This window comes from Heterocephalus glaber, unplaced genomic scaffold (assembly GCF_053883595.1).
Source record: "Heterocephalus glaber isolate CG9 unplaced genomic scaffold, H.glaber_assembly_v1.0 deba00001497, whole genome shotgun sequence".
NCBI classification, from domain to species: Eukaryota; Metazoa; Chordata; class Mammalia; order Rodentia; family Bathyergidae; genus Heterocephalus; species Heterocephalus glaber.
Window position 1 is genome coordinate 71,684,186 of NW_028258320.1, and position 27,664 is coordinate 71,711,849.

Here is a 27,664-nt window from a genome sequence, read left to right on the forward strand (position 1 = left end):
AGAAGAGGGTTACTAGAAATTCAGCAACAAAAAAGCAAATTTCTCACTGAGTGATGAAAGAAAAAAGGAAGGAAAACAGGAAAGAGACAGCCATGATGACTAAAGAGATGTGAAACGTGAATGAGGAGACTGTCCACAGGAAACATTACTACTTTTTTTCCTGTTGAAACAGCTGCATGAAAGTGCCTGAAATGAAGTCTCAATCTGTAATGCTCCTTAGAGGGTGGCAAGTCCCCATTCGCCAGTTGGTCATAGTCACTGCTCCCAGGGGTTTGACATTAGTCAGTAAGGGTAGCTGGTGTTTATTGACTGCCTATTGTGAGCTTCCTTGGGTCTTCCCAATGATTACTACCCCCGCTTTGTACTAAGAATCATGAAGGATTGGGCTAAATTCTTCATGCTCACCCAGTGAGAGGAAGAGTTGATGAATGTGGAATAAATAGTCTACATCTTCTCATGACTTCCTCACTAATAAAAATGCTCGTAGAGGCCCCTGGTCAAGGAACAAGTCAAAAGAATTGACCCAAAGAGAGATTCTCATTAAACTCTATCCCCTACTCAGCTTCAGCTTGACCAGGTAACAGCCTAGCCCAGTGATGATGAACTTTTTAGAGCTTTCCATGATAATAATCAGCCATCTGCAGGACGCCTGTGAGAGGTTCACCACCACTGGCCTAACCTTTGATTAACCTGTTTAACTCAGACCTGGCTCAGGTCTAAGGTGTAGGCATTTCCAAGGAGCCCACCCACTTACAGCTTCCTGGCAAAATAACTGCACTAAATGAATTAGAGTTTAAACTCTGGTAAGCATACTCCCGGAAGCTTTGTATTTTTAACACTTCCTGAAGGTTGTTAGCTCTCACCATCTGGAATTCTGATTCAGTAGAACTAAGGTGGAACCAGGGGACATATATTTTAAACAATATCCTGGTGATTCTTTTTTTTTTTTTTTTTTGGTGATTCTTAATACAGATGAACTACTAGCTAGGAATTAAAAGGGGCTAAAGTGTTCAACCATAGGTAAGATTAGAAGTGTCATTTTTCTATAGAAATAGCCAAGCCATTTCTCATGCCTGCTTGCATAAGAGGCCATTTATTTATTTATTTTTGAGGAGAGGTCTCACTTTTTTGCCCAGGTTGGCCACCTACCTCAGCCTTCTGAATAGCTGGGATCACAAGTTTGTACCATAGTACCCAGTTTAAGAGTTGGGGATGGGATTCAAGACTTTTTTTTTGGTACCAGGGATGGAACTCAGGACCTTACGCTTGTGAGGCAGGCAGCAGCACCACTGAGCTAAATCCCTGGCCCTAAGAAGCCATCTTAACCTTACTACTTTAATTTTAATTTAGTATTGGAAAAAATCCTAAAAAGCCACATATCACATGCTCAATGACTTGTTTTTAATTACAGTAACAACATATATTCAATGAATAAATCTGCTAGGAAGTTCTACCATTTTAGCCATTTTCTATCTTAAGTTGCTAGAGAAGTAAAAAAATCAATTTTGGTTTGTTTTTTGCTTGGTTTTGCATGGAAGTCTAAATGAATGCTAATTTGAACCAGAAATACTAAACACCAGCCCCTATGGGTCCTCGAATAGAAGTTTTCTTTACAATAAACTTTTCATTGACTAAAGGAGTAACTGCTTTTAAAAAACACTTAAGAGCTGACATAAAATAGAACAATCATACAGACAGACTTAGGCTGAAGTATCAGTGCCAATTATTTTCTAGTTTTGTGACCTTGGAAATGTCGTTGAACCTGAGTCTCCATTTCCTCATCTATAAGAATGGGGTTGAAAGTAACTAACAACCTGTAGAGATTCAGGACAGGTTGAGTAGATAAAAGATGTTCAACACCTATCGCATAGTTAGCTCTTGATGGGAGTCAGCTGGAAACATCATCATGGTCATGGTAAACAGGGAGCAGAGAAGGGAGGGACGAAAAGCCAGGTAGGCAAACCTACACCATTACCCAAAGGAAAAAAGGTATAAAGAGACCTGAAAGGTGATTTTGAAAGGGAACTTGGGCATCTAGCATTGTGTTCAGTGATATAAATTATAGATATTAAGGCTTGATCTGTTTCAAATGGACTTATCAAAGCCCAAAGGGCCAGGAGTATGATACTGGAGTGAAGAACAAGGTAAGAAGTTAGGAGTCCTAGCTGCTTATGGGCCCCAGATTCTTCATGTGTAAATGCAGGGAGCACATTTCTGAAAAGCATGTTCCTAAACAAATGTGGCAACAAAGCAATCAAAATACTTTCCTACACATGATTGATTGTCTTCTTGACTTTTTAGCAACAGGTTGGCAAGGAAATTTCTAGTTGTGTTAGGTGGGGAACAGGGGAAGAGAATTCAAGAGGTTTGTACCAGGCTACACAGCCGGAAATGGAAGACGTAGGTTCCAAACTCGTATGTGTCCTACACTGTTTCCAGCATCCAAACTGATGCTGTGCAAGTGTCGCCTGTGTTTTGTGCTCTGTAATTCTACTTGGACCACATCAAAGCCCCTGGAGTTCTAGAAGTGACAGGAAGGAAGAGAGTGGGACAGACCCTGCCTCAGGCCCCTAACAGGCAAGGCCAGGCCACCATGCTTACCAGACACAGCGAGTCCTCTCTGGAAAATTTCATACATTGTCTTGGCGTCTGGGAAGTAATAACGGGCTAGGTCATTCTTCTGGAAAGCAAATTTCCGGGCTCCTCCCTAAGACACAAGACCAAGTTTAGGCCACGCCTGAGTCTCTACTCTTTCAAAAGCCTTTAGGGATTGAGCTGAAGAGATCAGAATGCTGATTCCTTAGGTCACAGTGATGTCCTCTTTACTAATCAATCAAATACTTTGGAACATATAAGTGTTTAAAAAAAGACTTTTACAAAATGGACCTGCGATCCCACTCTCCAGATTGTCACAATTCTGTGTTGGTAACCACACTGGCATGTATATGTATACACATACACAGAGGAGAGATTACAGGTATAGTTTTACATCCTTTAAAAAAGCCCTATCAAGTTTAAACACGTACCTAATGCATACTAAAAGTTCCAGGCACTGGGAAAATATTGCAGATGGGATTCAAGACAAAATAGTTGCCCCTGAGCTCCTCATAAACTAGAGTTTTTCGACTGTGACTAGGTAAGAAAGGAAAGATATCCAAATAAGGTAATGTACATGCTCTGCTTAAAAAAATAAATGCACAATAGGGAGATAAATTTACAAAGGATAAAGGTCACAGAGAAAAAATATGTTTTAATAGAGCCTTTAAAGTAAGAAGGCATTTATCAAAAACATATGCTTTGGATGGAGGAGAGAAAAAAGGAAAAATCACCCAGAGTGAGGGAATGGTCTGAACAAAGGCATGAGAGCAAGAAATCACCTGGTGGGTCTGTGGGAAGCTAGAGAAGATAGCACTGGAGAAAGAAATCATTGAGGGGCCCACCTGGAGCTGGAGGATCCAGCCCAAGGGAAGGGTCTTAGTTACAAATGAAGCTACAGGCATGGCCCAACCCTCATGAAAGTTAGTCTAGAGAAGAATAGGCATCAATTAGACAACCATTAAAAAATTTAGGTTTCCTCAATAACAAATGCTGGCGGGGCTGTGGGGAAAGAGGAACCCTGCTGTACTGCTGGTGGGAGTGTAGACTGGTGCAGCCTCTGTGGAAATCAGTATGGAGATACCTCAAAGAACTAGGACTGGAAGTCCCATTTGACCCCACTATTCCACTGCTGGGAATCTTCCCCAATGAATTAAAAGAGTCATACCACAGCAATAGATGTGCACCCATGTTCATAGCAGCACAGTTTATAATAGCTAAAACTTGGAAACAGCCCAAATGCCCATCAACTGGAGACTAGATAAAGAAAATGTGGTTTTTTAATAAAACGGAGTACTACTCAGCCATAAAAAATGAGAAACTAGAGATATTTATAGCTAAATGGATGCACAGTGAGGCGATACTTTACAGTGAAATAAACGGGACACACGTGTGTAAATACCAAATAGTTTCTCTGGTGTGAGAAACTGAAAGTGTAAATGAGGACTAAAAGGTATAATAGATAATGTGAAATAGGAAGAAAAGGGGCAGACAGGAAGAGGAATTGGGAGGGATAGGGGAAAGGAAAGAAGGGAATGGAATTAATATGAGAAAATGAAAAAATGGAAATAAAGTCTCTGTAAATAGGGAGGGATGGAGGGGTTAAAGGGAGGGCAAGGGAAGGAGGAAAAATAAGAACCAAGAGACATTATGTAAAGGTGCAACTTTCCAATGATGAATGTCATTATATTGTATACCTAAAATGTACCAATAAAATAATATTAAAACAAATGTAGGATCCCACACTCCTAGGGCAGAGAAGCTGAGCCAGTCCCAGCACCCAGAAGGAAGCTCCCCCGCCGCCATCCCATGCTCCTAGGGCAGAGAAGCTGAGCTGCGCAGGGGCCAGAAGCACCCCCCACCCCGGCCCCTGGTGGAAATGAGAAGACACATAAACAAGCCTAAAAAACAGACTTCTGGATCACCTACAGCAACCCCAAAGGGAAACGAGATGGAACAATCTGATACTCAACTACCTGGACTCTCTGAACTGGCAACAAAAGAGGATCTGGGAAAAATGAAATCAGAAATAATTACTCAGATAACAGCAAAGATTGTGCTCATGGTGCAGGACATGATTAATAAATCTAGAGAGGACACAGATAAAAAAATAGAGGCTCTGAGGAACATGATGGAATCCCAACATAGGAAACACATGGAATCCATAAAACAGATGCAAAAAGATTTCCAGGAGATTAAAAACTCCATCGAAAGTCTGTGCAGCAGAATGAACCAATGTGAGGATAGAATTTTAGATATAGAAGAAAAAATTGCAATTAGTGACCAGGAAAAGAAAAATTGCTTTAAAATTGCAAAGGAACACGAGAAATCAATGCAGCATCTGCTAGACGATGCAAAGAAGAATAACATAAGACTGATTGGAGTTAAAGAAGAAAGAGGAGAGAGTGCAGATGACATAAAAAAACTCTTCCCAGAAGTGATGGCAGAAAACTTCCCAAGGAGGGGGAAAGAACTTGACATACAGATAAGTGAGGCATATAGGACTCCAGCTAGCCTTGATCAAAAAAAATCTACACATAGGCATATAATAGTTAGGATTCCAGAAATCCAACAGAAGAATAAAATTCTACAAGCAGTGAGAGAAAAGAAACAAATCACATACAAAGGAAAGACCATCAGAATCACAGCAGACTTCTCAATGCAAACCCTCAAGGCAAGAAGAGCTTGGAGTGATGTATTTCAAGCCCTAAAGGAAAACAGCCTCCAACCCAGATTGATGTACCCTGCAAAACTATCTTTCAAAATTGATGGAGAAATAAGATACTTTCATGATAAAGAGAACCTCAGGAACTTCATGAATATCAAACCGGCACTCCAAAAAATTTTAGACAATACCCTAGTAAAAGACAATGAGGATCACAACCCCAGGAAACCCAGCAGAATGAATCCATTGGGCATGACAAATTAAACACAAAGGGGGAGAATCCAACAAAAAGAAAAAGTCATGACAAGGCTTTTAAAACTTTTAACTTCATCTCCCTAATGAGTGTATAATTCAATCTTTTTATTGTATTGATTAGTATTTTTCTGATTCTAGTGTTGCACACCTTTCCTTGTGCTATACTGGCTATTTATCATCTTCTTATGTCTACATTTTAATTGGGTTGTCTATTAATGAGCTCTAAGAATTCTTTATATATTCCAGTCATAGGTTATATGCATTGCAAATATGGTCTGTTTAAGGACTACTTTTCATTTTAATGACATCATTTAAAGTTCTAAATTTTGATGGAATCTCATTTATCAATTTTTTTCTTTTATACATCATGTCTTTTGTATCCTAGGTAGTTCTTGCCTACCCTGAATTCATAAACATTTTCCCTTATAATTTCTTCTTAAAGTTTTATACTTTTAGGCTTTCATATTTAGGTTCATAGATCCCTTCAAGTTATTTTCATGTATGGAAATAAAGGGTTGAGGTTAATTTTTTATATACGGATACCAGGTGTTCTAGTGCCATTTGCTGAAAACACTATCTCTTCCTGGGCTCTTGAATTCAGTTTATATTCTATAAAATGCTAATGTTAAATAATCTTTCAAAACTCAGTGGACCATATATGTGTGATTCTATTTCTAGATTCTCTGTTTTATTCCAATGATCTATATGTCTTTCCTTACACCAACACTGCCTTGATTACTGTAGCTTTAGAAGAAGTCTTAAAATTAGGGACTAAATGTCTTCCAACACTGTTTTTTTTTTTTAACTTTTCTAGGTCCTTTGTACTCCTACATAACTTTTAAATTTCAATATCCAATTCTCCATTTATAGCAAGTGTACATAGACCTGAATTTTTATATATACCTTGTGTTTTCTAATCCTGCTAAATTCAAATACAAGTTCTAGGGGCTCCTAGAGATTTCTTAGTATTTTCTCTGTAGATGATCATTTCATCTACATATAAAGATTTTGCTTCTACCTTGCCAGTCCTATCCTAATTGTGTCATTTTATTGCTAGACTATTTTGGTGGGGCCTAGGTTTCAAAGTTTAATGGACAGATAAAGAGTAAGCATATCTGCCCTTGTTCCCCACCTCAGGGAGAAAGCATTGTATCTTCTCCATTCATATAAGCCGTTTTTGCTGGAAGTATGGAGTACATGTCTTTAATCTGTTGAGAAGGTTCTGTTCTACTTCCAGTCTCCTGATAGCTTTTACCATGAACAGCTGTAGAATTTAGTCCAATACATTTTCCTCAACTACTGACAGGATCATATGGCTTTTTCCTTTCCTCTGTTAAAATGATGACTTTTGGGGGTGGATCTTCCAATGCTGAACCAACACTGCCATCCCTATAACAAAACCACTTTCTACATCCTGCCAGATCTGACTTCTAATAGTTTGTTTTGTTAAACAAATTTCTATCTATGTTCATACTTTTGTCTTCTATTATCTTTATCCAGTTTCAGGATTAGCACAATGTTGAGTTCCTAAAATGAGGGGAGAAGTGTTCCTTCTCTTTTCTGCTTTAATTGTTTGATATAATTCATCAGTTAAAATGTATATGAGCCTGCTGTTGTCATATAGGTAGGTTTTCAAGCTAGGAATATACTTTCTTTAATAGGTGCTATTCAAATTTTATATTTCCTCCAGAGTTAGTTTCATTAAATTGTCTTCCAAGGTACTTCTTAGAAGTTGTCAAATTTATTTCAAAAACAATTTTTGTAATATGCTTTCTATATTCTTTTAAATTCTGTAAAATCTGTGGTAATGTCTCCTAGATCTTGATATTGTAATTTTAAAAATGTATAATTGATATTGTGTAACAGGAAGAAAAAGTCTAAAGGAGCAGGGGAAGTGGGACGGGTAGGGGAAAGGAAAGAAGGGAAAAGAAAAAATATGAGAAAAGGAAAAAAATGGAAACAAAGTCTTTGCAAATAGGGAAGGGTGGAGGGAGTGAAGGGAAGGTGGGGGAAGGAGAAAAACTAAGAACCAAGATACTCATGTAAAGGTATAAGATCTCAATGATGAATGTAACTGTATTTTATACCTACAGTGTACCAATAAACTTCATGGAAAAAAACCCACCAAATGTAGGTTACTAACCAAGATAAAGATTATAAAAGTACAGAGAACACATGAGGCTGTATCAGGCAATCTGACTTAACCTAGAACACTGGGGAAGATTTCCATGAGAATGAGGCAAGATATTAAAAATAAAAATAAATTTCTTGTCCCGTGAGGAAGATAAGGTCTTCCTCTCTGTTTACAGGCATCAGGGGAGGAAGACAGAAGAAACAAGGGTGATTTAGGCAAATGGATAAGAAGAGACAGCTTTAACTGGGATGGAAAGAGAGAGAGAAAGAGGGAGGAAGAGGAAGAAGAAGTAGAAGAAGAAAAAGGAGGAGGAGGAGGAGGAGCAGAAGCAGCACCAACAGCAGCAGCAGCAGAAGCGGGGGTGCACACCTATAATCCCAGGACTCTGAGAGGCTGAGACAGGATGATTGCACGTTGGAGTTCCATTTGGGGGGAACTTAACAAAACCTTGCCCCCCCCCAAAATAAAAAGGTCTGGAAAAGTAGCTCAATGTGAAGGCCCTGGGTTCATCTCCCGGGAGGGAGGGAGGGAGAGAGAGAGAGAGAAAGAAAGAGAGAGAGACAGGGAGAGAGGGACAGAGACACAGAAAGACAGAGACAGAGAAAGAGACAGAGAGATAGAGAAAGAGACAGAAAAAGAGAGACAGAAAGAGGCAGAGGGAGACAGAGACTGAGAGGAGAGGAGAGGCAGAGCCAGGTGCGGTGGTGCATAGCCACAGTCACAGCCAGTGCAGACTTTGTTGCCAGCCTGGGTAACTTAGAGACACCTTTCCAAAGTTCAAAGAAGTGAAGAAACATGCAGGGCTTGACTACTCAAACATCACTGAGATCAGAATTAGAAAGTCAGGATTGGGGGCCGCAGCCTTTAGATACATTTTCAAGAGGTAGGAAGAGAGTTGTTTTCTCAGCCCTGAAGATTAATTAGAACAAGGTTGTCAGACAGTAATCAGTGGGCTGAATCTGGCCTGCCATTTGCTTTCACAAATAAAGTTTTACTGAAACACAATCATGCTCCTTTATTTATATATTGTCTGGTACTTTCACTCTATAATAGCAGCCTTAAATAGTTGCAAGAGAGGCCATATGGCCCATAAAACCTAAACTACTGACTGCCTGGCCCTTTCAGATTATGTTTGCCAATCGCTGCTTGTGCAGAATTTCAGAGATACGGAGAAGGAAACCCCAGGATGAAATAAGAACAGAACCGAAGTGACAAAAGAAGAATTCATCAGTACAGGAAGGCTCCTCACTGAGGAGTATTATGAAAGGTGCAAGAAGTTTCGAGAAAGAATTCTGAAGTCAGGTGAGAAAGAGGCTGGGGGAGGAGTCACTGGATTAAGAAAGTGGGTTACAAAGGACCTACTGCATTTCAGAGAAGGCTGGAATTGTCAAGGGCAGCCTCGGGGAGTTGACATTCAGGAGAGGAAGTCAATAAATAGATAACTCCTAAACACCTCTGGTGAGAAAGGGAAGGATCAGAAGGACAGGGTGGCCCGAAGCAGCGGGATAGGAAGGTGGCAACGGACATAGAAATGTGCCAAGAGATCTGGGGAAGCGAGATGTGGAGAGTGGAGATGTCTGGAAGTTAGATGCCTGAGCAGATGGAAGAAGATCGTACAAAGAATAGGTGGGAGCAGCCTGCAAAGGAACAGGGGTTATTTTTCCTCTGAAGAGGGTATGTGATGAAAATGGATGATGCTATTTATGGAGGGTAAGGAAGAAAAGATGAAGAGAAATCACAGGAGGAAGAGAACATGCCTGGAGCTTTCAAGAGATACGGGAGGAAGCTATATCTTACTTACAGCCAGGGGAAGAGCCCAGTCCAATTTCTGAGAAGGAGGGATATTAATTCAAAGCTAGAATTGAGCTCAAGGAAATGACTTCTTTTCATTCTCTGACACCAGGTATTTCTATGAAAATGTTTTCTCATTTCCAAAGTATGGGCTGGCAAAATTTCACTCTAAACAGCTTCATAGTTTAGGCTAGAGTATTTCAGGCTCTGTGAAACATACATAATCCCCTCCCCCACCTTTAAATTTTTAGCCCTTCAAAAACGTGAGAAGTATTCTAGGCTTGCAAGTTGCTCAAAAAAAAAAAAAAAAAAAAAAGGTAGGATTGCAGTTTGCCAATACCTGGTCTAAATTACTGACATCCTGGGACTCAGCTGTGATTTCATTTGGTTACAAAGGAAAATGTGCTACTAACAGAACTTTCAATTCATAGATTATCTGTGGATCAGTAACTTAAAAGGGCTACTTTCTGATACTTACCCTAGATCCCCTCCCTCTTACCTCCAGGTTTGGAATTGTAGTTTGGGTTCAGTAAAAGTTGACAAGCTGTAAAGATGATTGGAAAATTACCTCAATCCCCACAGACTGCTTGTCCAGGTCAATGCGCGATAAGACGGGCTGAGGTCTGTTGATCAACCACAGGAAGATGGCAGCTCCAAACGTCAGGAGGCAGAGCAGGGCCGGGGTTGGAAGTGGGGAAAACAAGAAGTTAAAGATAAAAAGCATCTTCATGAATAGCAGCAGGAAACCCAGACCTTTAAGAGAGAGAGAGAAAGAGAGAAGTTAGAGGAAGTGGCCACATCTTTTATCAATAGTTCAGAAACACACACACACCCCACACACACACACACACACACACACACACACACACACCCCAACCCTTCGAGGAGAGCTGGGCTTTTCTAGTAGAATTTTTTCCACTGTTTACCTTAGCAATGTTTAAAAATAATAGAACATGCTCTGCACCCCAGCCACTCGACTGTCTTCACACAAGGCGGAAAGAATCAAAGGAAACAAGTTAATTATTTCCCGGACAATTTTGAAAAAAGAAAACAAAACAAAAAAACGCTGCCCTTTTGTTTTGGGACCACAGAACCTGGAAGGTCTTCCGGCCTCGCTAAGCTGGTAGGGTCGGCTGCACCAGACAGCTTCCCCTGAGCAAGCACCCTAGGAGCCAGGAGGACACTTCCGGCTGGATTTCCCACATATAAACCAAAGGGAAGAGGAGACCTCTGGAGAGGTGACGTCACAGGTTTCAGAAATCAGTCATTTGGCACGAAAGACATTTCCTGTTGGTCAGATAGGCCTTTCCCTGTGCTTTCTTTTCTAGAGTATCAGGATGTCTCTGAGATTAACACTGCTGTGTCCAATGTCCTCCCCTCTAGGGAGCCCGGAAGGACCATTTATCCAGGTGACAAGTGTGGGAGGGACACAGAAAGGGTGTAGAGAGTGAGAGCCGCACATGGTGAGCATGGAAGATTTGGCCCAGGAAAAGATCTCAAGGAACTAAAGCTATGAAGGCTTTCCCCGCCTCTCATCTTCTTCCACTTTCCAGCCAAGTTCAGTGCAAACCACTCTAGCACAGGAACCGACTGTGGGGCAGGTCCTGGGGATGTGCCCTTGCTGAAGCCATCTTTCCAACTCTTATTGACTCATTGTTTTCAGGCTCAGTTAGGCACTCATAGCAGCAGATGAGCACTGGCCAGGCTTGGGTGTTTGCACAGCTGTTAATTTAATATAGATGCTGTATGCCATGAAGTGGTATCTCACAGAAGTGGTAAAGTGCCTTGTCCAAGTTCACACTTTTTTTTTTTTTTTCTTGAGACAGGGTCTCTCTATGTAGCCCAGGCTGGCCTCGAACTTGCAGAGATCCGCCTGCCTCAGCCTCTGGAGTGCCGAGATTACAGGCGTGAACCACCATGCCCAGCTCACATACTATTTCTCTTTTGCTTCTCTGTCTAAATCTACTAAATGACAACTCACTTTTTCTTAGAGATTCTAATCACAGTGTTCAAGGAGTCTAAATTTGTCCATAGCTTACAAATGACAGCAAGTGAAATTCCGAATTTGCATTCTTCAAAATTTACTGCAATGCTGATGTATGACTCTCACAGATGAGGCCAAATATTCCTGCTCAAAATTAACAGAGCAAAACAAGCCCAGTAAAAAAGATTTATCAGTTCAAAACTACAACTGCCTTAGAGCTTTGGGGACGATGTCATCAGGGACCTTCTTCATTAAGGGAAACATGTCACTCTAGCCTAGGAGCAGCTATAAAGCATTGGAATTTTGCGTGTGGGCTGGAACAAATACAAGAAAGCCTCAGTCATTCTTAACATTTTTCTATCCCTTTCCTTGACTTTAGAGTCATTTTTTTCCATTTTATGGAAGAAAACTGAACTTGCAGAAGCAGAGATGACACTACATTTCATATTGGATTTAGAGAAAGAAAAAGATGATGAAACAAAACAAAAGCCAGATCTCACAGGTGCTAATAACGTAACAAGGGTGCTATGTGAGGACCTGGCAGGATTCTCATGGCTGGGGTTTGTGGAATTCGGCTGTTCCTGGACTTGGAGGATGAAGTGATACTCCTGCAGGCAAAGGCCCTCTCCAGGCAGCCACAGGGGACAGCATTTTGAGGCCAGACCCTCCAGCCCTGGCTGGGGAGGACTGCCCCAGGGAAAACCGGGACATGGGGAGGAGAAGTCTGCTCCGGGCTGTGCTTGGCTCTCCCCTCAGGCTAGGCCACTGAGTGAGGCTGGCAGGACCTTATCATCCAGGCTCCTTCCCTCTGTCTCAATCCTGCCTGCACATGAAAAGCTCCTTTCCTTCACCCTCCTTGGCCATGGTGGGGACAAGCTGTTCCCATTCTCCGGATGGCAAAATTACATTTTAATAGGAGGCTTTAGGATGTCTTTGGAGTAGAACCTACAGTTGCCGTTCCTATTCAGCAGTGATGATGGGGGCAGTGCAGGGAGGGTGAATAGCCTGGCAGGTCACCCACGGGGAGAGAAGGGACTAAGAGCCCTTGACTCGTCCCAAGGGGACACCTGTTGTCAGTGCTGGCTGATTGTTACCGCACAGTCTCGTGGGCCCAGAGCCTCTCACCAAATTCCCAGATTCCCCCACCCCCAATAGCCTACAGGACTGGGTAGCATAAAGCCTCAATTTTAACCAGTAGAAGCTTTTAAGAGATAGAAAGTAAGGGAGAACATAGCTTCCGGTTTAGTCTGCACCACTGTCTGCCCATTCCTGGCTCCTCCTTTTAGCCAGGTTTCCATCCTCTTGCCCAGAAATGGGACAAGCCTGACCATTTCATTGCCAAGGACAGAGCGAGTTACAAAATTCAAGACCACACTTCCATGAGAATGAAAGGACCTTGCCTACCCTGGAAAAAGGTTTGATTTGCAGAAGACACTGAAGGATTTGTCAACTGAAATAATAGCTTACCCGGTTGCTCTTGCTGACCAGCTACCCAACTCCAGTAGGAATTTCAGATGGTTCCTCCCTGCTGCCCCCATAATTATTTGTATTTATTTATTTTTTATTTTTTATTTTTGGTACTGGGGACCAAACTCAGGACCTTGCGCTTGCGAGGCAGGCAGTGGCACCACTGAGCTACATCCCCAGGCCCTATAATTATTTTTAAATTGAGATAAAATTCATGTAATAGAATTAACCACTTAAAAAAGTCACAGTTTAGCAGTATTTGCTATATTGATGATCTCTAGTTAGTTCCAAAACATTTTCATTACCTAAAAAAGGAAATTTTATGCCCATGAAGCGGTCATTTCTCGGCCCCCCATACCTAGAGCCAACATTAATCTGCTTTCTCTTTCTATGGATTTCCTTATTCTAAATATTTTATGTAAATATAATCATATGATATGTGACTTATTTTGTCTGAATGCTTTTGCTTAGAATGTTTTAAGGTTTATCCATGTTATAGCATGTATCAGTAACTTATTCCTTTTTATGGCTGAATACTATTCCATTGTATGGATATACCTATCTCATTTTGTCTGGTCATTCATCAGTTGATAGACATTTGGGTTAGTCTCACTTTTGGCTATTGTGAATAGTGCTGTTATGAACATTAGTATACCAACTCTTTGTTTGAATACCTTTCTTTCTTTAGGGTATATACCTAGAAGAAGAATTACCGATTCATATATTAATCTTATATTTAACTGCTTGAGGGACCACCATAGTGCTTTCCACAGGGACTGCACTGTTGTACATAACAACAATTAGGAAAGAAGGTTCCAGTTACTTCATATGCACATAAACAATGGTATTTTCTGTTTAAAAAATATCCATTCTAATGGGTGTGAAATGGTATCTCATTTTGAGTTGGATTTGCATTTCCTGAATGAGTGGTGATGTTGAACAACTTTTTTGTGTGGTTGTTGGCTGTATTTCTTCTTTAAACAAATGTCTACTCAAATTCTTTGCCCTTTTAAAAGTTGGGTTGTTTGTCTTTCGGTTGTTGATTTGTGAGAAGTCTTTATGTAGCTTGAATACTAGACCTTTGTCTGCTACATGACTGCAATGCTTTCTCCCGCACTGTAGGTTGTCTCTTTACCCTCTTGATAGTGTCCTTTTTAATCCATACAACACTCGTGCATTTTTAACTCTATTTATGTTGGCAATAGAGAGGATTTGCAACCATTTTATGTAACTTGCTCACTGTTTAAATGGGGGAAAATAAGATCCTGAAAGAAGGTGTGACCCTCCTCACAGGGTTACTGAATGGGGAAGCCCTGGCTGCAATTCTAGCCTGTAGAATCTGTGACCACTTCCCAATGTGCTTAAACAAACCAGGAGAAATTCTGTCATCCTTCTTGTCACGTGCCGTGGGTGACTCCAATTACAATCCTGGTTCAGTCACCTCACAATCACCCCAGTTGGTGTAACAGCAGTTCCTCTCCCCTTTAACACCACTTTTTTTTTTAACACCACTTTTCCTTGAGAAAAAAACAGGGACTAGAAAAGGGCAATAGTGGGGAAGAAAAGAGCAAAGATCCCTGCCACACAGTGTCTGAGAGTTCCTGTTCGGGGTTGTCTACAAACGCCGGAGGCTGAGCAAGTCACAGTGCACGTTGGGGTGTCCCAAGTGGAAAGCTCCCTCTGCTTTTTGGTATGGTGATAACAAGGCGTCTCTCCCCCATATCCCAGAACATTCACTTGCTAGGACATTCTCCTCCTGTATGGCATGGGTGACCATGGGCAAAGTCACTCATTTCCTGGCTCCCATTGTGTTTTATTTGCAAACTAGCTGAAGGACACCTTCTGCCTTCACATCTCCTTGCAAACCTCCTGGACGAATCTCCTCTAGGTTATGACCAGTCCATATTCAGTTTTGGATTTTACTCCTTTTTGAACTGGGCGTAGTATTTCTTAAGTCTCATTTTCTTGAAATAAAATCCCTAAAAGACCCCTTCTACTCTACTACTCAAGTTTTTGGCTAACTCTGTATTTTGCTGTAAATCTTTCAGCCTATCTTTACAGGCTAAAGAAAATTTTCCCTTGATAGTCCCTTTTTTAAAAAAAAGATTGTATTTTTTGTGTAAGGCCCTGTGTTTGATCCCTAGCACTGCAACAACAACAACAAATAAAAAACCTTTAAGTCCATTACCACCTCAGACCCTTTCTATTGGCTTTTCCTTTTGCTTGGAGCATGGTTCCCCAGATCTGATAGGCTTGTGTGTTGCTTATAGGTTAGGCATCACCTCTTTAAGTGAAATGTCACCTCTTCAGAGCTGGCTCTCTGGTCACTCTATATAATGCTCCCCTTTCCTCCCCAGTCTCTGTCATGGCCATAGCTTTCTCTTCTCCATGAAATCATTCTCTGTCTGAAATAGTCCTGGTCCCTTATAATCCATTGCCTCTGCTGGGCCGGTGTTCTAATTGGGGCAGGGATTTTTGTTTTGTTTTACATGGCTACACCGTGCATGCCACATAGCAAACTTCCAATGAGTGGTTGGTGAAGAAATGAACAATGCTCTAGTTTAGAATTTTCTGTTGAAAATATTCTCGGTTAACCTATTTTCTCTCACCCTCAAACTGCCAAATCTTAGACTATCAAAAGTCTGAGATGTGTTATGTTCACGCACCAATTCTACACATGGAATGTAAACATGAAGTACTGCAAGCATAGAGCTGGGGATTTAGCTCAGTGGTGCCGCCACCTGCCTCACAAGCTCAAGGTCCTGAGTTCGATCCCCAGTACCAAAAAAAAAAAAAAAAAAAAAAAGTATTGCAAGCATATACACAAAAAGAAAAAAATTGAAGAGGACCAAGAGATGAATGAAGGGGGAAGGGAGGGAAGGGAAATGGGACGAAAACAAGGAATTAAGGATGTATTATGTACATGACCAATTCCCCACAAGGAACGTAAACATTATGTAGTACAAACAGATACTAATTAAAAAAAAGTCTCTCTGGCCAATCTTGAGATGGGTCCTTCCAAGTCAATATTTTGGTAAGGTAACTAACTAGGGTTGGATGTTACCTGGTGAAAAAGGTTGTTTCTAACAAACATCAAAGGCTACTCAGGATGAGTCTCTTCTCCATAGTCGGAGAAATGAGAGTTATCTGAGTTGTTAAGAGGGCAGAAACTCTAGTCAAGAAATAAATCATCCTGTTACTCTGGATTTCCAGAATTCTAAAGACAATAAGGCAAATCATCTTTGCTTTTAGGACTGAAGAATTAATTATTTTATGAGCAGTAATGATATATAAATTATAATTAAAAGCTTTTCAAAAGTCTGCCTTCTGGAAAGTAGCACAGGTTCATTTGGATTTAATTGGTTTCTCTCTTCTCTTGCAAGTATGGGCTTATCCTGTGGTGGCAGAAATCTCATTACAAGGAAGACCAGAGTCCCCAGGTTTTCACACCCAATTAACATATTCTTCTGCACTGTGATGGACATTCGTATGTCACAGGTCTTTACAACTCATGACTCCAAAGGGGCTGATGTGTTATTTAGGAAGCTGTGTATAAAAGTCTTGCTCACTGGACTGGGATTTTCACTTCTAAGCCTCTATTGTTACTTTCCTAAGACCGCCAGCTCAGTCCTGACACACATAGTCTCTGTCTAAACAAAGCGATAGCAAAAAGTCAATAGGACACCATGAGCTAACAGCACCACGAGCACATCTGGAAACATCTGTTAACCTTGTCTTTAAAGTGCAATGAAGGCGAACCAGGCATGTGGTATCCTATTGTAGGGTTCTTAACCAGATTTCCTTAGAGATTCCCAAGCAAAGGGCTTTTCACCTTTTCCACACCAGTTTAATTGTCTGTATCACATGTAATTTTCTTCTACCAGGGAAGGAAATGATAACATTATTTGAGACAATAATCCTGTTTCATAAAACTCAGAGGAAGCCTGATGTAGAAAAACACTGTTCCCAAGGAAACAGAATCACAGATACCCAAGTTATTAAAAGAATTCAAAGATGGCCAGCATTTTCTCTCTCTCAAGGGCTAGTCGGTAATCTCAATATATTAATTATAGGTGAAAAAACCCTATTTTGGCTTGGGATGCAATTCGTATATGATAACAGCATCTACTGGGTGTTATTTCAGAATTATTTTGTTAAATACGTATGTCTGTTTTTTAAGACCAATAGAAAATTTCGATAGCCCTATAGAAAATATGCAAGCTTCACTGTGTTTGTCATTTTGCTCCTTGCCCAATTTCTGTTATTTTTAAAATTTATTTATTTATTTATTTATTGGTACTGGGGGTCGAACTCGGGTCCTTGCGCTTGTGCAGCAGGCAGCGAAACCACTGAGCTAAATCCCCAGCCAATTTCTGTTATTTTTAAAAGATATTTTGACTCTATGAGTTTTATTTTTTAGAAAAATAAACTCCAGAATGAGCTTTTTAGTTCTCAAGAAAATCCCATTGGTCTTAATTAGAGTTGCATGGAATACATTTAAGGACATAGGATTTGACTATTTCAGGTATGTCTTTGCATTTTTCAAGCCTTCTTATGTGCCTCAGATCTACATTTTTTAATTATAAATTTTACACATTTATTCTTATGTATACTAATTTCTACACATACAAATTATATATATGTTACGTGTACTAATTTGAATAGCACTTTTTCCATGATTTTAAAAAATGCATGAGAGAAAAACGTTTTTATACTGATGGTATGGGAAAAACAAAAAGTAGACATAAAACCTGAAATCTAGAAATGAACATGGTGGCAAGTTTGATTGGAGAAGAATATTTAAAAATATTGAACTTGCAGAAAGGATAACAGACACAAAATCTAAAGTGGAAAAAAGTATCAAATAGCCAGATAGGCAAAGAGCTAATTTAATTATTAATCATAAATTATTTATTATTTATTTATTATAATTTATAATTTAATTATTAATTATTAACTGTGGAAAATGAAATGCATGCAGCCTCTCAGATATGAGCCCATTGGCTCCTACCACAATTTAAAATGTGGTAAGGCCAAACATCTTTTGATTGTACCATCAATTTACCCTGTAGGAAGACCTCAGCTCAAGAAAGTGCCTCATGGGGGATGCACAATGTACTGATTAAGCATTTGGTCTCTTGAGTCAGACTACATGGGGTCAAGCCCTACTTAGCACCCTCTCTGTGGCCTGTGGCAGATAACCTCTGTGTGGCTTCTCACCTGTCAAATGGCAATCATAATATCTCCATGATAAGGCTGTCACTGTGCTTTAGGAGTAAATGCACATGTGATGTGCTTACAGCCATCTCTGCTACCTCCTCTCAAACCTTAGCAAAAGCCCAGGCAAATCCTCCCTGAAAGGTGTAACTCAGGAAATTATAGCACTTTTGAAGAACGGACCTCCCGGCAGGCAGAGGTCTGTATGTGCTGATAGGAAAACAGCTCCATGATCTATTGCCAAGTAAAAAGAAAGAACATGCGCTGCCTGCCCTGCAAGTGCAAGGACCCAAGTTCGATCCCTGGTACCAAAAAAAAAAAAAAAAGAAAGAAAGAAAGAACATGTGGACAAGAGTGTACAGTACAGTACGATCCCAATTATGATGAGTTTATATGCATTTGCATTGCTGAAAGGATAACCCGCATAGGAAAAGACAGATGGCAGAGAAGTTAGGAAAGGATTTTCCAGAAAGTCTTAGGTATTCAATCATTCAGTCAAAGAATACTGAAGGGCTTGACTCTGTCTCAGGCATCCTTCCTGGTGCTGAGGATACAGTGGTGAAAATCCTGCCCTTGTGAGATTTTTTTTTCTATTGGGGAGTTTGACAACAAGCCTGTACAATGACTACATTATTATAAAATGGAACAAAAACAACAATAGCAAGAATAGGTAAGGAAAGGGAGCTGGGGCACAACAGGGGAGTGAGTTTGAATTAGAGAAGCCAGAACTGGTCTCAGTGGGAAAGTAACCCTTGATGGTGCGCATTGTTTAATCTGAAATATGTATTTTGTTTTGTTTGCTAAACAATAGTATGTACAACTCCATATTATCTCAACTCTGGATCAGGCAGCTGACTTTAAATCTTCTGCTTGCTAGGTGAGGGCATTTCATGTGAATACACCTGGGAATATATCCAAGATTTGTTTCCAACAACCTTGAGTTTCCACCATGAAACCCACTTCCTACGCTCAGCCGAGCGCTCATGCTGCTGTGTAAAACGCATGGCAGGCACAGAACCCTTCAGCCTGAGGAGTGGTCCGGGGGCAGAAAACTGTTTCGTTCATTTCTCCTGCAGATAAGAAACCAGAGCAGAAGTCAGGTCTGAGTCTCAGGGGGCCCTGAATATGCATCTTTCAACATTTACTCCAAGTAGCTTAGAGAAGAGGCTGGCACAGGATCCTGACCTATGAGCCTGATTACCTCCCAGCCACTCACCTGGCCTGAGGGTTCAGGCCACTGCCTCACACTAGTCATGTGACCAGCCACAGGTTTTCTTCACCCTGGGCCTGGCTCCCAGTGTGCTTTGAAGCACACATGGGGGAAGTCCCCAGGCAGAAGGAAAGGGCCACCAGCCATTTCTTGAAATACTTGCCTGGCAAAATGGGGAGGGAGCCTGTATTACCCAAAGGAGCTGTATTAAGATGCTGGGTGTGTGTGTGTGGGGGGGCGGTGTAACTCAGTAATTTCCACACCATGGAAAAATTCAGTTTGATTGTTTAAGTAATTAAAGGGAGGGGAGAAGCTAAGTGATTAACCTCCCACATCCCTCTCTAGCCCAATGGCACTTATTTGTAAGAGAGCTGGGGAAGCATGCATCCATTAGGAGGGTTTTTAAGGAATATCCCCAGTGATGTCTTGCTGCTGAATTGCACAGAAAAGGCTGGCAGAACCAGAGCTCATGAGGTGTGAGAAATGGGGTATGATTAGCGCTTCTCTTGGGCCTGTGGCTCAGGGAGCCTTCCGGTGACTCAGTATCATCTCTGGAACAATAGGCCTCCCCATGCTGTAACATTCACTCCTCCCCAGAGTGCATCCTAGCTTTTGGATTCTGGCACACTCAGCATGGACCTGAGACACAGTGGGAGCCCATAGTTGCTTCTTTGGCTGGCCACTGCCACAAGGGAGGGGAGTCTGTTAAAGGATCTAGTTGCAGAATTCAAGAAATGCACCATGCTCCTACCCAGGGACAGTCAGCCGAATCTTCCGTGGGAACCACAGCTGGGGGGAGGGTTTGATGCCATGAGAGGCAACACTAAGAAGCCTGCCTTGAGCAAGGTCAAAGTTCACTCATCATGATGCACTTGGGCATGCACACACTTACTGTGCACCAGGCAGGATGCTAGAGGGGAGAGAGTGTACTTGGATCCAGTCTAGGAGAAAACAAAGTCAATTCCTGGCAGTTGTAATACTTTAAGACAAGCGTTCTGTGGAATGTACCCCAGCTTTGGCGTCCCTTGGTAGACTAGAGAGATATGTGTGTGGGAAGACTCTTAGTTAACTTATACATTAACTTTCAATAAGGCAAAGATCTTGGACTTGTGTCCAGCACTGTGTTATGTGTTGAGGGACAGACAGAAGTCATAGCTCCTACTCTCTGGGGACTTCTGGGTCTATCTAACATGAAAAGCACAGATTTGTAGTGTGTGGAATGAGCTCATGAATTTGAAGAAAGGGGTGGCCAGTGTACACTGGAGTAGATCAAGATGCCCATATGGAACACTCAGTCTATCACCAATGTTGCTTTTCCAGGGGCAATCAAAGGTGATGATCATACCAATAAAGTCTACAGCTAGTAAGACCCCGACTCTTATTCCAGGTCTCTCTCTCTCTCCCCTCTCTCTCTCTCTCCCTCCCTTTCTGTTTTTTCAGACAGGGTCTTGCTATGTAGTCCAGGCTGGTCTTGAACTCACAGTGATCCTCCTGCCTCAGCCTTCCATGTGCTGGGACTATAGGCATATATCACTATGCTGGCCTTCCAGACCTCTTGAGTCAGGCTACATGGGCTCAAACCCTGCTTGGCTATTAGCACCAAACTATCTTTCTCAACTGGGATCTCTTGTTGCTTATCTGCCTTCTTCATGGACAGACCAATCATCACATTAGGTTGGATGAACCTAAGTGGAAGGGAAGGAGAGAAATGCCTGGATGTGGTTGGAGGCACACATGAGAAAAAATGGGACATTTCAGGGTGAGAAATGGTGAGGAGCTATTTCTAATGTAGGGACGGTCCATCTTTAATTGAAAGGAAAAAAAAAAGATAAAGCCTCCAGGAAGTGTAAAAATGACAGTGTCCAGGGCCTTGTGTAATCACTGTACTACTGGAGTCAATTTGGGTCATGTGGACCGGGGATTTAGCTCAGTGGTTCTGCCGCCTGCATCGCAAGTGCAAAGTCCCAAGTTCGATCCCTGGTACCAAAAAAAACCCCAAACAATTTGGGTCACGAACATGAAGACACTTGGGGGGAGGGGATGCCTTGGCCAGCTGACTTGAGAGGTCTTTAATAGGATGCTTGTTAAGTCAATACCAAGGACCTCTTACCTGAATCTAGTAGGATAGCGGGGAGCCACCCCTGGGGTGGAGATAAGAAGTGACAAATCCCACTGGTGCTCAGGTTGATATGGCCAACTTTCATCTAGCACTGTGCTTCAACAAATCTCAGTCAAATCTCAGTAGCTCCATCCTGAGGGAAGTCTTGTCAAGGTACATGGCCTCAAGGGCACCCAAGCCTACTGCTGACCAAGTGATCTATGAGAAAAGCAAGGTAAGGAGAACCAGTATCACAAGTCCACTGGATTTGATAAGAAGGTCTGTAAAAAGATAGGCTGGACAAAGTGCTGAGTCTCCATTAACACTGCCAGGATTAAGACCAGGTGATGCAAGTGCTTGTGAAAAAGGCCTTTCTGCCTCAGTTCTTTGCAGAATCAGCCCTCGTGCTACCTGGCTGGACCAATGGTCAAGAGTCACCAGACTCAAAGAACAAGCAGCCAGCTTTATTGCCAATACTCTTATTTTCAGAGGCCAACTTTCAAGGCCATCACTTCTCCAGATGGCAGAGCAGCAGCTCCACCACTTACCGGCCAGGTGGCCCTGAGGACAGTTACTTAGTGCCATTGAGCATCAGAACTCCTTAACTGCACACAGACGGGATAATGTGTGTAGTTTCTAGTATACTATTGGCTACATAGAGTCCTCAGTAAAGACGAACTCTCTCTTCCTTCTTCCAGTAGCATCAGATGCTCTGTTACAAAAGAAGAGACTATCACGATCTTCGTTCTACTGACATGCGAGAGTCTTAACAACTCCTTGTTTCTATTACAGCACTGCTAGTTGGAGGAGGCGTGTTCTTATCTTGACCCAGCCCCTCTTCCCTTCCCGGTGTCCTCCTACAAACCACTCCCAACCCCACTGCTCTCAGAATAGAATGACTGGGGGAGGCAGAGAGATCTATAACCAGCCCCAACAGACTTTTCCCTAGCTGGGTAACTGCAGTACATGGGTTCTCTGATCTTTCAATCTCCAAAAACTCATAGATTGATTCAATCCCTAGGATTTGAGAACCTAGGAAGTGTGAGGCCCTGTACAAGGGGAAAGAGCTCACTTCTGACCTCAGGATTTGGGGAAACATCTCGACTTATTTACAGAGGGATGAGGTGAAAACCATGATGGCTAAGCTTGTGGTCGCTGGCACTAGGCTACCTTTGCAGGTCTCTGCCAGACTCAAGAGTCGCCTCTGGGCACACCTAACAAGGGTCAGTGTATCTGCAGGAACTGCACCCTTGGTTTCTAAAAAAATAGCCAAATCCTGATTTGGGACACACCAGCCTAAAGGTGAGAGGATACTTTTTTAGGTGTAATTCACGTAACAAAAACTAACCATTTCAAAGTGTTCTAAGAATTTAGTACATTCATACTGTCACGCAACCACCACTTCTACCTAGTTCTAAAACATTCTCATTACCCCCAAAGGAAACCCTGTACCATGAAGCAGTCGGCCTCTGCATCTCTCTCTCCCCAACCCCTGACTACTACCAGTTGATTTTCTGTCTCAATGGAGCCAAGATGGGAGGATTTTCAAAAGACAAGTTTCTTCCAGTCCCTAATTCTTTGGCCTATGTACTAAACTAGATTCATCAGAAACAGGCAGAGATCACCTTCCGAATTAAAAGAACCAGAGTTTAACTTCCAGATCCAATCTAATCCTAGAGTGTTTGTGGCTTTATTGCTAAGCCTCACTTTTCTTGTGTATGAAATAAAGTAGCTATCTCATAGGACTGTTTTGAAGGTCAAAAAGTAAAATCTCCATAAAACATGAAGCAAAGTATAGCTTTCTAGAAAATGTTCATTGAATAGTAGTTGTAACATTTGGGGTTCTAAATGTTTCAACCTGAAACAAAGGTTATAAATATGTGAATTCAATACCTACTGTTCAGATCATCCTACACGAAAATCTTTTTCACAAATTTAAATTTTCTGGGAAATCTGAAGGAAGGCTAACCCTTTATGTGTGTGGATGAAGGACAGTTTTTCAGCATCACACTGACAGCAGTTTCAGTCCCATTTTGACAACTTGCTCGCTTTGTGACCCTGGAGATTGTTGCTTTGCCTCTCTGCCCTGCTTACTTTCCCAACCCTAAAGTGACACAATCACCCACCTCAAAAGATTGTCTTGATTAAATAAGAGTGCTTAGTACGTGCTGGTACTTCACTGAGTTCATCTTTCCTCTCTCTATCCATAGTTTTCTCCTTTCCTGACCTGCATGAAATATATAGGATGTAGGTATGAAATGGTACACTGATATTGTTGTAGGTGACTTTGTCGTAAAGACCTATAATATAAAGACAACATGTAAAGACACCTTTACGTCAGAACCTAGCCAGGTGCTTGGCTGAAATATTCTCTTTGGTCTGGTGGTGTTTTTCTAAACTTAAATTTAGATGTGTTGGTCTGGGGTGTGCCTGCCCTGAATCTTGCCAGCGCCCATTCACCAGCATCTCATTGCATACCATCTACTTCATCAATATCACCCGCTTGTCCCATAGACACTTGCGTTTATGGTTCTTGCTTTATGTCTTTCTTTTACTGTGTCAAGCACACAAGCGATGCCTTCAACATTTCAGACCATGCCTCTCCCACGATGTATTCTATTTTTGCCTCAAATACCTCTCCCTAGGAGGGCGCCTCCCCAGAGTGAGTCCATGCCAGAACGTGGAAGGAGAGATCAAGCTGTAGTGATCACTTTTATTCTTGAAACTACATCAGTCGTTCATTTTATGTTATTACTTTTTAAGACTCTGCTCTGTTACGGACTACAATCACCTACAAATTAGAGCCGTAGCTTCATTCTTACTTTTCAGACCACACCACAAAACGGTGGATATCCACAGAAAGTACCATGCTTGAATCTCTCCCAGTGTTCAGCCCCCCCGAAGGTCCTCCCAGCTCATCTTGGCTGTGACCTGTGGCCCTACCCCTGAAAACAAATCCAACTTTCTTCAGAAACCTTCCATTTGTCTCTCCCACCTCCTCACTCTCGTCTACCAGCTCTTGTAAGAGGGAGTGAAAGTCGAATGAAAATTAAGGTGAATCCCGAGGCCGCCACAGAGGAGGTGGCCAGAGGCTCAGCATCCCCCCCCCCCCCGCCCCCGCCCAGGTCCGTGTTGTAGCTAAACTCCTAAGAGCGGCAGGAGAAAGACCCATTCGTTCCCACATCTCCTTCCCCTTGTCCTCCTGACACAGGGACTCGAAGGTGGCTTTTGGAGCCCTGGGAGAGAAAGAGAGCGATATGCCAGCAGGACACAGCAAGCTCTAGCCTCCCGAGGTGCTGTGCTGAACTTGGGGAGAGGATGCCTATCACACACTCACAAGCCCCCTGGCGGAACATCACCCCAGGCGTTCCCTTACCCTGAGAGGGGCCGAGGGCCCTGGCGTTTCCAGTAAATGGGGTTTCCTGGCACCACGTTCCTCCTGACACACAAGTTTCGTCCCTGTCCCTCTCTCCTTACCCCTGGCTTCTCCAGGGACAGAGTGGCTTCAGAGTATCCATGCGGCAGGCAGACAGTCTCAGAGGTCTCCATGTATGCCCTGCTCTGAGCTGTCCGGAGTCAGGCCATGGCTGAGCTTTCTAACGTGCTTGGGACTTCACTTCCTGGTTTTTCTTTCACAAATGAAAGTGGAAGTATTGTGACCACGAGGAGAGAAGCTGCCCAAGAGCCCCTTGCTCCCTTTCAAAGCCTTTAACCCCAGCTCCTCAGGGCTGAAAACAGAAGCCAGTTTGCCTCAATACAAGCCACCCTGATCTCTTATCTTACTAGCTGTAAACCAAGATGAGAAAAACCAAATCCAAACAACACAGGCACCTCTCGGACCACTAGTGTCACAGCAGTGGAGGCAACACCTTCCCTGCTAGATTCATAGCATTGGAAGGTCCAGCTAGAGGGGCCTCTGCCCTCAGATTCATCTCGAGACTGTGTCATCCATTCTTTTCTCCAGGGGAACCCCTCTCTCGCATCCCCAGAACTGCCTCCTTGGTCACCACAGCCAACAAAATAAACAACCAAGTCCAGAGTGACGGGGCAGTGAGCCATTAAATTGACAGGGCTCATTTTCTGCTGACATGCCCGCTGGGCTCAGCCTTTCCCACCTCCTTCCTTATTTGGAATTTCTCTCCTCTCTCCTCTCTCCTCTCTTCTCCCTCCCCTCCCACACCCCCCTCCAGTATTACCAGGATCTGTAGTGCTGTTATTTGATTTACCTAAGGCTGTGGCCTCAGAGGGACACTGTGGATGCAGCTCTCAGACTTAAAGGCAGAGAGTTCTCCTGGCTCTTCTCATCCCCATCCCCATCCCCACCTGCAAGTTCACAGGTACCGAGGAATTAAGCAGCAACTTCCCCAGCCTTGATCCTTCCAAGAAGGCTCATAGGAGTTCACTAGAGCTAGGTTAGGGTTTATTCTTTCTGTAGAGAGCAGGTCCTGAGAGCCTCCAGCTGAAAAGTCAGGGTGAGGTGCCACAATCTTGGAGAATGTACAGGCTGACCCTTGGTCTCCTGGGAGCCCCCTCTGGATGTGGGAGAAAGAGGAAGGAGAGCCTGCTGTCATTCCATCTGTGGGGTCATCTCATGGCTGGAGGAATCCTCGGCTTTGCTCAGTTTCAGGACCTCAGCTCATCAGAAGTCACTTCCCCCCTGAAAGAGCAGTGGACGATGGCAGAATAGGTGTCATGCCTGGGTCGTTCTAACACTGCAGGCTTTCTCTGGAGACTGACAGCCTTTGTCAAGCAGAGGTAGAGGCTTACAGCAAGGAGAGGAGCCTTGTTTTTATTTTAAATAGATCTCCTCCACAATTGAATGCTCATATTCAGAAAGGTCTGGGTCATTTTAAAGTTTCATCAGAGGCACGTTCTTAGCCAATCCTACGTGCACAGGAGTGACACTCCAGATTTCTGAGAATAAGAGACAACATGCAGGAATTCTGCATTATGGAACAGACTGTAGAGACAGACTGATCAGGGCTCCAACTAGCCATGCCACCTCCTGGCTGTGTAGCCCAGGCTGTACTGTTTGACAGCCCAAACTATCCATCCATAACATGGGAACGATAGCACCTACCTCATGGGAGGCAGCAAGCTGGTGAGGTAATGCATGGCATGCTCCTGGTATGGTTCCCCCAGCAGTAGTAGAATATCTACCAAGGATTCCTTTCTCTGTCTCCCAAACGGGGATCTCTGCCTTCAACAGTTGGTGAATGGCCCTTCTAACCCGACAGGGACAGAAATTTCAGAATGGAACCTTTAAAGGTTGTAAGTCTGTTTTAGTGACTTGGTAGCATTAACATTTTCTTCCGATTTCTTCTCCCATTAGCACCCAGGCACCTCTCCTCTCTCTTTCCAACTGATTTTTCTTTGCTTCTATATGAGTTAGAAGAGTTTTGACAACATACAAGTTAGCCACTACTCAATCAAATGTAATTTCACACTATAAAAGAGCCTTTGGCTGAGCACAGGTCCATGTCCCACCTTCTCCTCCAATACCACCCCGCTCCGCATTATCTGACAGATGTATAAAATATAGGGCAGTTGGGATTATCATAGCTTACCTCATAGAAATACTGATCAGGATCTGACCAGGGCTCTGGATGCAGGAAAGCTCCTCTAACAACTGGCTGTATTGGCTCAGCACTGCATTCAGTTACTCCTGCCTTTTCTACAACTCCTGGGACTGGGCTACACCTTGAAGCACTGCATCCAGACCTCAGGGTGCTCAGCAAGCTCCTCTAGAAACTTTGAACCTGTTGCAATCAAGGTCCAAAGGTAGAAGTTACCTGTTCAAACACTCATAGTAACCTCTGACAGAAGTGCAGAATTTGGCAGAAGGTTAAAATAAGAAATTGTTGTGCAATGGACTTAAGAAAAAAAAAAAACAGCCCTCAGCTCTGAAAGCTAACATTTAACAAGACCAAATCTTTCATAAAGCTCAGACTTCAGGAGATGGGGAGGGCTTGGATGGGCTTTGCATCTACTTTTTGGATGCAATCTTTAAGAGTGACAGGTCTAGAAAAGAGGAGGAAAAAAGTACTCCTTGAGTTTCAGTGGGGGGGGCGGGGGGGGCACTCTTACCGGCTCCAGCTATAACTTCAAGATTTGGGCTCAGCAGGGGTCTCCACTGGGGGACAGCTTTCTAGAAGGGTCCCCTGTCCCCTCCAGAATAACACTGTCTCCAAGACAACCAAATAATCTGTATCAGACCGAAGTCTCGAGTATGGAGGAGAGACAGCCTC

At 42.7% G+C, this 27,664-nt stretch overlaps 1 protein-coding gene across 1 annotated transcript in view; it reads right to left on the minus strand.

Moving 5' to 3' along the window:
• Acsl5 (acyl-CoA synthetase long chain family member 5) overlaps window positions 1–27,151 on the minus strand; it is a 53,041-nt gene extending 25,890 nt beyond the window's left edge. Inside the window, 4 exon segments of the mRNA XM_021253436.2 lie at window positions 2,602–2,707; window positions 10,009–10,193; window positions 21,429–21,635; window positions 26,984–27,151. Of these exon segments, the coding sequence (XP_021109095.2) occupies window positions 2,602–2,707; window positions 10,009–10,193; window positions 21,429–21,522 (385 nt within the window). The 5' untranslated portion in view covers window positions 21,523–21,635; window positions 26,984–27,151.
• Window positions 27,152–27,664: the final 513 nt, after the last annotated feature.